The sequence below is a fragment of the Acanthochromis polyacanthus genome, chromosome 2 (genome assembly GCF_021347895.1).
Source record: "Acanthochromis polyacanthus isolate Apoly-LR-REF ecotype Palm Island chromosome 2, KAUST_Apoly_ChrSc, whole genome shotgun sequence".
In the NCBI taxonomy this organism is placed as follows: Eukaryota; Metazoa; Chordata; class Actinopteri; family Pomacentridae; genus Acanthochromis; species Acanthochromis polyacanthus.
In genome coordinates this window covers 19,886,339-19,900,029 of record NC_067114.1, presented here as the reverse complement: position 1 = coordinate 19,900,029, position 13,691 = coordinate 19,886,339, and the positions used below count along the sequence as shown (strand labels likewise).

The 13,691-nt window shown below is 41.7% G+C and overlaps 1 protein-coding gene across 2 annotated transcripts in view; it reads left to right on the top strand.

Moving 5' to 3' along the window:
- Nucleotides 1–630: 630 nt before the first annotated feature.
- Nucleotides 631–13,691, top strand: part of igdcc4 (immunoglobulin superfamily, DCC subclass, member 4) — a 61,955-nt gene continuing 48,894 nt past the window's right edge. For both annotated transcript variants that reach the window (XM_022200453.2, XM_022200452.2), the window contains exon 1: nucleotides 631–1,188. In XM_022200453.2, the coding sequence (XP_022056145.2) occupies nucleotides 1,122–1,188 (67 nt within the window). In that variant the 5' untranslated portion in view covers nucleotides 631–1,121. The remainder of the gene's footprint in view (nucleotides 1,189–13,691) is intronic.

The following is a 13,691-nucleotide window of genomic DNA, read 5'->3' as shown; positions in this document are numbered from 1 at the left end:
CTGGTATCAGTGATGCTGAGAGCGCTGCACGAGGCGAGTCTTTGTCTGCTCTGGGAAGGCTGGGCTCCAGCTGGCTCCTTCTGTGTGTTTGCATGCAAAAGTCAGTGGGTCCCTCAGCACTCAGGAGCAGGAGGCGAGCTGGTTGATTGATTGGGATGCACACCACCAATGCCCCACTACCCCACCCACCCATGCCCACCTCCTCCTCCTCTTGCCTGTTCTTGCTCAGGGACCACATGTGCCTCTGCTGCTCTCCATTTTTTTCCCTTTCACTCAGACTTGCACACAGGCATCCATATAGCCACTAACAAAGGTGCATGCTCACTCAAACAAACAAGATCTACAAAGACACACTGAGTTAATTGCATGAATTGCTGAGGCTGCTGCATGATTCAAAAGATCATGTCTGATGTGTGCATGTGTTAGCGCTCATAAACAGCAGCAGCGTCTCCAACATTGGGTTCATTCAGGGCAACGCATTAGCAGTCATTACAGATAACCACTTAGCAGGACCATTCTCCACACTTCGTTTTGCTCGAGCAGAGACTGAAGCGTCGCCCTAACGAATTCATCATTCCAGACAGACAGAGAGGGCGCCTGAGGTAAAAAAGAAAAAGAAAAAAGGAAGAAAAGAAAAACATAAATATTTGGACACATTTTTGTTGCTTTCTGCGTAAACCGATCCTCCCAAGTGCTGGTGGAAAGCGTAGAGTTCAACACACAGAAAAGGAAGAAGGGGTGTGTTAGAATCACCGACAGCTTTTCAGTACTCCAGCGACGACCAGCCAGCCAGTGTCTAATGAACGGGCGTGTGCGCGCATGTGTATGTGCGCGCGCGTGTTTCGGTGTGTGTGGACCAGCAGCCAACACACACTTAACATTCGTTCGCAACATGGCGTTGAAGCGCCGAGAGACACGACGGCTCTCCCCCAAATAATGCGAGCGCATTGTTAGGAGCAGCCAGGGGAGAGTGAACCAAAGAGGGGCGAAACATTCACGGAGACTCCTTTACGCACCGCCGGAGACAATAGCGGATTCCAACATATGCATGTCGCTATAACGGTATAGCGGGTTGTATAGACGCACGCTGCTACCCCACTGGTGGAAATCAAAGGCTGTACATGGCGGTGGAGAGTACTATTTTGCTGTTCTGTCTTCTTTCGCTGTCCTGTGGTCCATCCAAGCAAGGTAAAACAGAGGGGAAAGCGCTCACTTTAACCCTCTTGCATGTTCTTTCTTTCTTTCTTTCTTTCGGTGGGGTGCATGCGTGAGGCTCCGGAGCGCTCAGATTACACTGAAGTGCAGTTGCTCCGAACATAAGTAGGCTGTGATAACAGATAGGAGAAGAGCTACCGGCTGGATTTGCACCTTGCACGATCCGTGCCGCGTCTCCTCCAGTGTTCACCTCATGTGGCCTCTCCTCCGGTGCTCTGGATTTTCGGGGCATATTGCTACTTCCATGGGTGCCTCTTCAGGACAGCCCTGGGGAAAGGCTTGTGGCGTTGTGAAGTTGCAGCACATTTGCCCCCCTAAAGGAGCAGTTCCCCCCCTTTGAATGTTGCCACAGGAACGGCCAGAGGGCTGCGGGCCGGCCGGGTGGAAGATTAGACATCCAGACTGGGGAAATGCGGCTCACAATGAAGACATGTGGGCTCGACTTTGCTGTTCAGGAAGCGGAGAGCGACCTAGAAGGAGCCCAGTCTGAGATGTGTTGTATTTGTTGTCCAATTTAGGAAATAAAATGCCAACTTTTCCTCTCACAGTTTACAAACGAATGTGAGCGCGCACGGGACTTCTGCTTTCAGCCACCGGTTTGTGTCATCAAAGCCACGTTTATAAACTTGCATGTGTTATGGAGCTGAGAGTGAAAGATGCTCAGCACACAGCACACTTCTTTTAATTGCTCCTGAGAGTGGAAGCTTGGTTTGAGGGAAAAGTCTGCCCACACAGGCGACGACGAGTCGGCGTTAAGATTTACATGACAAAAGACCTGTGCAGAATATCAGAGGCAGGTTACACAGTTAAGTGCTCTTCTGGGGCAGAGAACCACGACGCAACACGGAACAAGGGAACCTGCCAGGCTTGTCTTATCTTTTTTTAAAAGTTCTCATTAAGGAGCCTGATGTCTAGTCTCATGGAATGACGTGTGGGAAACAGTGAGGCAGGCTACAGGTGAGGAGGGGACTGAAGGAACTGTGATGGAGTGAAGCAAAACAGTCAAAATGTGTATAATCCATCCATTATTATCCATGAAGTATTATTTTTGTGCAGAGATAGGTTGACATAGAACCAGATGCAAAGTCCCATCCAGTAGCTGCAGATTAGTGTTTATTAACCACCTGTCATGGCCAGAAAAGTGAGACTATGTGTAGCTGTGTGCCTGCTGGATCAATGGTTTGTTTGATTCTATTATAAAATGACTCCACTATCATTTTTTTTATAACCGGTCAGTTATTTCAGGCATTTTTCAAGTGAAAATGAACAAAAACATCAGCTTCCAGCCCCTAGGATGTAAAAATATTTTGTTTTTTGTTTGTTTTTTTTACTTCAGTTCAATTCTTTGCATGTCCTGAGGAATCTTCAACTTGTTGTGCTGAATACCTCTGAAGTCCACAATCAACTGACTGCTTGATCAGCCCACGAGCTGCACTACACAAAGCTATCATTTTGCACTGGAAACTCATGTGGATGCCCCGCTCGATTTCAGAAAACCACATCCCTTCCATCATCTTAGTCTCATTCAACTGCCAGTGTAGTTTTATCCTCCTCTTGTGACAAGAGGTACTGTAGCTATGCTGCCGCTGCTGCCGCTCTAGTGTATCAGGCTCTGCAGTGATTATTACCAACAGTGATGAGAAATAAAGCAATACTGAGCACAAGGACCGGAGTGGAAAGTCAGGCCTGATGGAATGAATGTATCAGAGACATACGCATGTCCACATAGACATCACCTCCATCTGAGATGCTGTAACTTTAACACATAAGTTCTATTATTCATTGTTCATTACGCATATAAAAGCCTTAAACGGGAGGCGATGAGAAGTGCACCTCCTTGACTTCCATCTGATATAGTGGTGGAAGGTCAGAGGATGCAATTTATATAGAGTTAGATTACCATGCCCCGCAGACTCCAGCAGAGACAGATTAAGGAATTACTCTCCTTGAGATCTTCCTGACAGGAGAATGAGTGCCACACTGAGGGCGATCACATCCACATGATGAAATCTCTTGCAAGTTAATGCTGATTGGTGTGGAGGTTGTCTGTGATGAGTGTGAGGAGGAGTTGATGCATTTGCATTTGCATCGTGGGATTTATCATTGAAAGGTTTCCGTTTTGACATTTGCTCGCTATCTTGAAAGCTTTTTTGGTATGGTAAAATATCACATTGGTAAAAGATTTGAAGATATGCTGGGATGTTTCGGATTTGTCAACAAAAACTGTTTTGCATCAGGGCAAAATAAAACCCCGCATTTTTATTCATGAGCTCAGGTTGCAGTAGCACCATGCTTTATGAGCAAATGAGCAGATTAGTTTGCATCATGTATTATCACTAAATAACTTCACTGTATCATCATCAAGGCCAGTAAACAATACAGGCATGTGTCTGCGTGTGTGTGTGTGTGTGTGTGTGGGTTCAGAAAGTAGAGCAAGCATGAATGTGGTGGGTGTTGGTGGTTGTGGGAAACAGACAGTGGATGGTGAGAGGGGGCTGGGGGTGATTGTGGGATGGGGATGAATTGGTGTTTGCTGGTGGGGCAAATTTGAGGGCAAGGGCCATTACTACATGCACAAAGACCTTGTTTTGTGAGTTCTGAAGATCAAATGAAACTATTTCAGCCTCACTTAGCACATCACAGGCAAATACATCAAACAAAATGCCTGAGTGTCTTTGTGTTCACAGTCATGCAATACTGTAAAGTCATTTTATTTATAACAGCATCCACTGCAAAATATCTATTGCCTTTGATCTTCTTATATGTTTTATATGCACATGAAAAATGTAAAGATAGCATAATGAAGCATCAATACTGCTTGAAGACGTCGTTGGAGTTGATTTGAAGGGACAACGTCATTTATTGATTCGTATTAAATGTCTCCTCCAAATCGTCATTCTTTCTATGAGCAAGAGTTCTGCTGCTTTTCTGTTCTTTCCACCTCATAACTCTCACAGTAAACATAGCTGGGAGATACCCAGTGGGATTGCAGCTTCCTGCAATTCCACAGGAGCTGCAGAACGTGATGGGGCTCGGTTAGGCTTAGAAGTACTCTGTGTTAATTTCTTACTCTGTACTTGGTATCATCCATTCTCAGAACTGCTTATCCTGCACGTCTGTGGGAGGAAACAAGTGTTCCTGCAGGAAAAAAGCCAGCAGTCGGAGCGAGAACATGCTAACAACACAGAAAAGGCACTGAATGCATGCACATTCATTCAAACTAATTGGTATCCTACATTAAACACCTTCAAACCGAGATTTGTTCAGAGCAGTTTGTCTACCCAATGTTTCCAAGCTGCTGGATTCAAAGGTGGACTCCTTGAGCGTTTCACATGCATTGATTGTGAGTTAGACTCATTCAAAGAGAAAACAATAGACAAAACATAGGGCTTTTATTTACAAGTGCTTGCTTGCATGTAGCTTTCATGAAAATGAAAACTAAAACCAGAATGACTAACCTGAAGAAGCTGTGAACACACCAGATTAATATATTGTCACCTAATGTTTTGAAATCGTTAATACACATCTAGTAATTATGGAGCAACGTTATCATTCATTTGAAGCAGTGTTTCTGACCATCTGGTGTATTTAAGTACAATACTCACTCTCATAGCCTGGGCTTTAGTCTCCACCGAGTCCTAAGGGAAATATCCTGTTCTCTATACACTAAAAGCACTGCTACACACACCAGCGATTCAGGAAAGGTGTGTGTATGCTGTTTGGTGCCGAGCAGGTTGTGGAATTTTAGTGCTTTCTTGCTGAAAAGAGCTGCCTTCTGCAGCCGAAAACGACACTATGAGAGCAGCGAGGTCGAACCGAAACAATACATTTGTGGACTGGACGCTGCAACTCACCATAAAGAAACATAAATCTGAGCAGCAGAATCTGGTGAACATTTACATTCTCTTTAATCAACGCTTTTGTTATTGTTACACTGCTGAGATTTTACATTGTTAAAATATGGATGTATGTGTGTTTCTATCAAACACATTGTATCAAGCTACAATGACATTACGAAGTAATTAGTGTTTTGAGTCCATGATTGCAGTTTTTGATTTGGTTTGTTCTCATTTTATGTAGTTAAACTGAGTGAACTCAAAGAGCCTTTGTCATTTAGGACTCAGTAAATTAGAAGAAATATGTACCCCGATGCCAGGTAGCCACTGATTTGAAGTTTACACTAAAACCCTGCAGAGTTTTGGCCTTGTTGTGCTCGCCTGCTTCTCTTCTCTTCTCAGCGTCTGCCAGAAGCGACACTAATTAATGTGTCTCTGATTGCGTCAAGTGTTTATGACACCTTCATTAATGTTATCTATACAGACAAACCTGTACCCATGTAGAACAGGAAATATGCTGCTCTGGACACTTTGCATTACTTTATAAATAAAAGGCAGTCAAATAATTTAGAATCTCTGGTTCACTTCCCAGTTTAGAGAATCTCTTTCAAATTAAAGGTATTCAAATGAGCAGCAGTTGCGCAGATACTCATGACCTGCTTGAAGGCTGTGAGCCCTCAACATCACTGCATTGTTGATATTTTTAGCATGCTTTAATATCACCTGTGTGTGATCAGTCCTAGCAAGGATCTTTTATTGTGCAACAGAGGCTGGATAGCTGGATATGTGTAGGATTTAGCATGCAAACTCTTGAGTTTCAGTTCTAGGCAAAGAGCCCCCACTTCTATTCCTCCAATATTCACAGGTCAGACGGGGTCATCTCAGCAGCTGGTTTCATACTGAAATATTTTCACGGACCACCCGAGGAAAATTTGAGTGTAAAAGTCTTATTGTTGAAGTGACCCTGTGCAATGTTAGACATGGTGGTGGGAGGGAGATGTTTTTTTGAGTCAACCATTTATTCCACACATTGCACCAGGGAGCAGAGTCCATTCTCTAGCTTAAATATCACGTCGATGTAAAGTTACACAGAAGGGAAACATTTTCGGCTTGGCAATGTGTCAAATTAGCGGCTTTTGAAGCTGGCCGAGCACAGGCGTATACGTTTTTCATGAAATCTCAACAGGGTTATTTTTTGAAATCTAAAGTTCAAGTTGTACTCTAAAATGCTCGTATCACAAATTTCGCTTTGCAGCGCACAGAAGCCATAGTTTTCACTGTCACAAAAGTTGCACCAGTGACTGTGATAGAGTTGAATGACATTCTGCATGTTAATCCTACTAGCGTGAGATGTCACAATAGTTTCTTCTCGACTCTCGTTTTAAAATGTAAGAATGTTTTTCATAAATTTTCCTCTGCTCTCGTGTTTGCTGGCATTATGTTGTCTCTCAGCTTGAGGTGTCAAAACACCAGAGCAATGTCAGGGAATCAGACCTCAGTTGTTCATAAATAATAAAAAAAAGTAAACACAAACCTTGGAGAGGAAACTCTCACATTTGTGCAATAGACATTTTGTGCTTTTGTAGTAGAAACTTGGTGAAAAATGCAACAATCAGTCTTTGTGTAGATAAAGTACCATAGATCTCTTGCTCGATCGCTTTTGCGTTTACTTTTCACATTGCATTTTGAATGTCATGTTCTCGTATCTGGTTGACCGTGGTTTGAGTGTAAGGGTCTTTGTCTTGGTAGATTTTTCGTTCTCTTCTCCAGCATTCATGTCATCACTCATCACACCAGGCTGGTAGCAAACAAACAGATTGTGTTGGGCGCAAAGAGTGACACACAGAGCCAGGAGGGCTTTGAAAGTCTGAAGGAGGTTTCCTTTAAAGCACGGGTTTCTTTCTGACACTGATTTCCTACCAGCTGAATGCTTCTGTACGATAATCTGATTCTGTTAGTGCATTGGCACACAAGTATTCCAGAGATGCAGTGACATTTTTGGAGGTTATTCTTTATTCTGCAGTTTTATAGTGGTATCAGACCTGGAAGTAGAACAAATTTCAGTTGGACTTGTGGTTCACATACAACAAACGCTAACAGCTTTTGGAAAGCCTCTCCGCTTTCTGTCCATCCACCTTCAGGTCTCGTAAGAGTTGTCAACCGTGACTCCTCCTGAACTCTGCCATCATCTTTAATGCTTGGAGTGTGTTCAGCCCCAGTTTGTTGGGTCTACATCAGAGGGACAGCTGTTCAACGTACCGTATAGTGGCAACTACAGAATATTAAACATTGCTTTTGTAAAGGGATTCATGTAGAACGACTTGCTTTGGCCTTTTTGTTTCTCCTTGTGAGTGTGGAACCGCTCCTCTGACATCAGAAAAAAGTATTTGTGTGAGTATTGTGTTTATACTTTTTACTCTGCGTAGACGCAAAATTGTAAAAAAGAAAGAAAAAAGAGAAAGAAAAATAAATTCTATGTATTTTCTGCCCTCACCTTTCCTTCTTCTCCTCTTTCTGAACACATCAAACATGGCTTCATGTACATGCATTCCTAATTTAATTTTAAATGATGCAATTCCTACTTTTAATTACTTATTGTCCCTTTGCCGGTGCCGATTGAACTTTGGGACCCAAACTTATTGAGCTCTGTCCGTATATCTGTGAACATACATACACAGATCTCTTGAGGCTTACAAACCGGAGCCTGTTGGACAGCAGTGCCTGTTGAGACTAGCTAATTACATATTAGCGGTAAATTAGGTGTCTGCATGTGTGTGTTTGCAGAGGTACATACAGTACACCCGGTGTGTCTGCTTGCTTGTGTGTAAGCGTGGGTGTGCCAGCTGCGATTTGTGAGTGCATCTTGATCCCCTCCCCAGAGAGTCCATGCTAAATTAGGATGCATATTATTTAAAGATGCCCTGGGCTGGGTTTCAGCTGGGTATATTTGCGCAGTGAATATGTTGATTTTTATGGTGCCCTGTGTGTGCCTATTCACACTGCCAGGGAAGCAATCTTAAGCACAGAAGTGTTTGCATGAAAGGAGAGGAAGCCTTGAGCTCGATTTTTGTCTGCTATGAATTCAAATGATTTGCTCTCTTGAGCTGTTCAAAGTGTTGTGGTGAATGTATTTTGTGCTGTTTCTCAGATGTAAATAGCCATGGTCCCTTAAAAATATCTGAAAACACAGTCAGACCTTGTGAGCTAATGAGAGTTTAATTTCAGGAAGCATATGTGTATTTCTGTTTAGCCTGGGTCAAATCCTTGAAAAAAGAACCATTTATATACCAAATAAAACTCTTGTTTTCTCCATCCTACACTGGCATCAAACATCATAATACAGTTATAAAATATTTGTGTTTTTTTCAAATGACAAATCATTAATGTCTATTTTTTTCATTTTCACTCATATATTGTCTTACAATATAGTATAATTTATATAGATGTGACATTGGTTTATGGAATATTTCTGGGCTTTTGTCTCACCATTTGAATGAAAACAATTTTTTCAAACTCTAGTCACGTTGAAAATACTGAAATGTTACAACATGGTCCTTTTTAGATGATGCCAAAATGTAAGATATACCTCAAAGGGCCAAAAGTAATTTTCTGCTATACCAGGTTTTGCACTGAGTTGCACCTCAATTGCATACAGAGATCAAATATAAGTGAGTGAGGCTGTTTCCAAGTTGCGTTTTGGTAATGCTGCTATCTGTTAATACTTTGATCCCTGGAGCACAAAGAGATATTACTACTGCAATGATGCAACTCCGATGGATTGTATTAATTCATCCCGTTGGCTTACTAGGTCACCGAGGTTTTCCACATAGTGTAATAGATACACATGATGGGATTTCAGCTGTTGCCGGGCTGCACTGAAAGTGGTGTACAGTATAAAGTTGGAGCCATGACCAGCACTAACCTCAGTCCATGGCCAAATCATAACCACATCGTAATGAAAGCCTTTTTCAGACATGTGATCTGTAACATTGCTGGCTTCCTTCATCTGTCAAACTGATGGCATTGTGTCATTCAGACATAGGTCACTTTAACGTTAGGCCACAGTTTCTCAATGCTTCCTTTAGACCTAACTTCAGCAGTGAAGCAGATAGCAAGATATGGTTTGGGCAGTATATATGTTATATGTTAAATAAGAGCAAATCCTGCCTCCATGTTGCAGATTATTTGAGTAGATTAGAGACAGAGTGGTCTAATCCACAAAAAACCCAAACTGAGTTCTGGATATTTTCTTTAATATTTTAAGGCTTAGATTTTAGTGGCAAAGTGATCTAACCTACAGCCCAAATATAGTGTAGTAGTGGAGCTTTGAATGTTGTTCTTGAAAACACAAAACTTTGAACCCATTTTCTCAAAAACTACAGACAGTGGGTTAGACCACTCTGCTTCCAAGCCCATCATTTATAATTCCAAATGATAAAGTTATTGTGTCGTGCATAAATGTGTTGGAGAGTTGGAGACAATTATATGGCTGCTGTTTGATGCTGCAGGAGTTTTATGAACTCAGAGGAAACACTCCTACAAACAGCTGGGAGCAACAAACTGAACTTCAGCTGCTCTTTTAATGTTCGGTTAAAAACCTGGGTTGTATTCATAATTGGCGAGTCTCATTAATCTGAACTGTTCATCTCTGTCTGCACAGCAGTAATGTCTAATGGACGGTTCAGTTTGTAATAGATGTGAAATTGTAGGGCAAACTCAGTGAGAAAGGTGTTTTGTGATTTTGGCACACAAACAGTGTCTTCTGCACTCTCCGTGTGCCAGTATTTGAGGTGGAATGTGGAAAAATTGTTCCTCAAATTGCTTCACACAACTCAGAGACGCTTCCGTGTGTCTATCTGTTATTGTGACAGCATGCAGTTCAGACATGTGCCGTGTTAAAAGTGCCCGACCTAGTCATATTGCTGTCACGACTTTCACAGAAAAGAACCATGTGACAGGGTGTTCATTCAGACATGAATCCGACACGTTCAGATGCCATCAGATTCACAAAAAGGAGTGCTTGTCTGAAAGGGACTTATGGCTGTAGGCAAATGTATCACACTGGTTTACTTTGCTTTTATTATACCAGTGTAGTACCATTTGCTTATGTATGTATGTATGTGCATGCTTTTGTGAGAGTATCAGTGGAATGCCTGCACTCATTTGGTCAACCAACCTGCGTACACATTCCTTCCATTCCTCTCACTGTCTGCTTTGGCCACATGAGAGTGGAGGAGTTACACCAAGAGTGGCTGTGTAGGTGGGAAGATGTGGATTATCTATACGATTTTATTGACGGGTACATGCTGCAGTGTGAAATGCAGGTCTAGCAATTCAAGTGAAAGTAGGGCTGCAGTTTCATTCCTACATCACTGATACTAATGTTCTGCGATCCCACAATAGCGAGCACACATTTCTGAATCTCTCTAACAACCATCTGTGCATTCATACTGAATACACACTTTAGTTCTCATTCAAATGCACTATATTATTCAAAGATCACAGCACATCTCTCACATCTGTGATGGAAAATTCATTACTTAGAATCCTGGTGTGAGCATAATATGTGAAGCTTGCTCAGTGCCCTTCCTCAGTGCTTGTACCAGGTAGTGTCACATATCAGTCTCATTCATCATCCCTACATTGTGCGAGATGATCAACCCTGATCCTTGTGCACGAACATTATAATGTACATGTGCCTCACTTTCAAAAGCAGCCATGCGGAAAAGGGGAGTGTGTTATCTTCTGTCTTTTTTTTTATATATATTTATAAAATCAGCCTGTTTCCTACCATCCAGTTATTCAAAAAATGTCATTTCATACACTGGTGTCACTGGCACTTTCCTGTAAATTCATTGTGCTGCTGTGCGAAGAAACAGATTCTGATTTGGATCTCCCCTGTTACTCCCATGTTGGTTTTATTGCTAGCTTTGTTGACTCATGCAAGTGGGTCTGGCACTTGACATGGCCATGTGGAGGCCCCATGCTGCTGGGAGGCCCTGCATGGAGGAAAGCTCAGCTGTGATTGGAGGAGGCCAAACTGGGATGAATGAGCACTGTACATAGAGCAGGAGGCATGAGGGACTGCACTGATACGCCCCCTCTCTCACTCTCTATCCCTTCTTCTCTTTTCTGCTCCCATGTTTGTCTCACCACATCCCCTCATTTTTGTTCTTTTTTTCTTCCACTGTTCACTTTCGAGCCATTTGTTACACTGGCTGTGAGAAGAGGGTCCCTGTTTTGTCTTGTGGAAAAAGTGCAAGTTTGTAGTACATTATTTTAAGACAAAACGTCAACTTTAAGCCTCTGTTTTGCACGTAAAAGTACAGCATGTCAAGTGCAAAGGCTGGTTGACAAATGCAGAAAGATGGACTTTTACAAGTTTGGGAACTAAAACAATTAGGGTTTATTTCATTTAGTCAGTTGACAAAACATAGTAAACAGCAAAAAGGGTTGCAGGATCGTGGAAAACATTTTGATATTTAGTTTTTCTGCAAAATATATTACAATATGACAAAAATGATAGGGTCTTTCACCAGATGACTTCAATAATTTTTGAGAAAGAATGAATCATTCGACATTGACTTGGATGATTTTGTAGCGTTTTTCTTGAAATTAAAGCTGTGTGAAATTTTTCTGATATGGTGCAACACTGTCAAAGGAATCTGAATAGTTTCTTGCTTTGAAAGGCATTCAGATCTGTGTTTGCACTCACATTACAAAGTTCTGTGGTGCTGATATAGATGGTCAGAAAAATTAGCAGCCTCGTGTAGCGACAATAATTGCAAGACGCTACTGACAAAGTCTTTGTTTTTGATCAACATAATCCTTTGTGCAGCGGAAATATTTACATACAAATGATCTGCTGTTTCTTTTTGCAGCTAAATCTCCCTGTCCTGTGTTTCTCTCCTGTTCTTTGCTCATTTTGCTGTTTGCATGTGGGGCCTGCATGTCAACAAAGGAATAAATATGGAGTAAATTATGTCATTATAGACAGCGTTTTCTTGTAGATTAGTCTCGGGAAATTAGTCTTCTTTCTATGTTAAGCAGCAGAAAATATTGTGGGATGATGTGTTTGAGTTAATTTGCCTTCCTTCATGTTGCTGCTATGATGTGACTATTGTGAACATGGCAGTGATGATGCTGAAATGATATATTGTGCTCGACTAGCTCTGCTATTCACATTTTTCCAAGCAAAAATTCTTTTGTTTCAGATTTTCAATTGTGATGTTTTGCTTTTATTTTTCTTTTCGTTATCTGTGGTAATGAATTTAACATGCTGCGATTTTTTTCAGGATATTTTCTTTTCTTTTTTTTTTGCAGAGCAAACAACTAATTGATTACTTACTAAGATAATAATGAAAGATTAGTGAAAATAATGACTTTCTTGCTTCTTGAAATGTCAGTCATGTGCTTCTGGGAGATAATTAGATGGTAATTGGTTTTGAGATAAAGTAAATAATTATACAATGCAAATTACTGTGGAATCCAGGCGTTCACAGAGCAGTGACAAAATAAACTTAAGTCAGAAAGATGTGCAAACTTTTACTGAAATGTTTGAATCATTGTATTAGCTTTCTGACAGCGAATGCGACCATGAGCACATGAGTGAGTGTGAGAAGAGCCGTGGTGTATCGTTGTGGGAGGACGCACAGCTGGAATGTTTAACACTTGACACGGCAGCTGTTCACATTGTTGAGTGACTCGTAGCCTCACTGTGGGTTCAGTGAATTGTGGAGCCCTCTGTATGTACCACTACTTAACCAGTAAACACTTTTAATTTGCCACCCAGGTAATGTAACACTCTCAAACAGGGGTGAATATATAGGCGAGCATGCCGGAATCCTGACAGTGCTTTATTTTTTCACAGAGAGAATTTCAGCGCAATATTTGAGATGACACTGCGCAAGATGGAAACCTAAATATTTGGACAGTAGTAAGGTGCACCTGTCAGTGAGATTTCGTGTTTCTTGTTGTTGCACAGGCATTTCCACTTGCATAGTGAAACCTGAGAATCTCAGCCTGCTGCTTGTCTGCTCAGACGATCACAATTGTGGCTTCAAAATATTGATTTATTCACATGCTGGGTAGTTTTTGGCCACAAGTATATGCAAGCGGTGGGGCTATTTTATTTTTTACCTTGTTGCTATTGATGTGAGGTAATTGAATTGGCAAAAAAAGGCACCACTGAAACAAAACAGTTGCAGAAGAGAAAGTGAGCTATTTGAGCTTGGTTTGAGGTTTGGCATCCAGACCTACCACACAATCACACACATATGCACAGTTTTCCTGTTGTAAGCTCCTCAGTGTTATCAGTTAGGCCGTTTTTCCTCGTCTACTCAGTCTGTATTTGTGTTTCAGTGCATGGCAATGGCTTACAACCCAGGTTTTCCAAGACAAGTGCTACCTACATGCATAATACAATATGCTGCTAACATCATTCAGGGACAAATCATAGCAATTATCTACTGCTGCCGTGTCAATTTAGCAGATAAGGCAATCTGGTTATCACTGCTTTTGTTTTCGTTAGAGGTCCCTCTCCACAAAAGCATCTTTAATCACATTTCGCAGCTCTCTTTCAGTTGAGTCTCAAGGCTGCCCTAATCTTATCAGCACTGCTTCAGTCGTCTTATTTCTTTC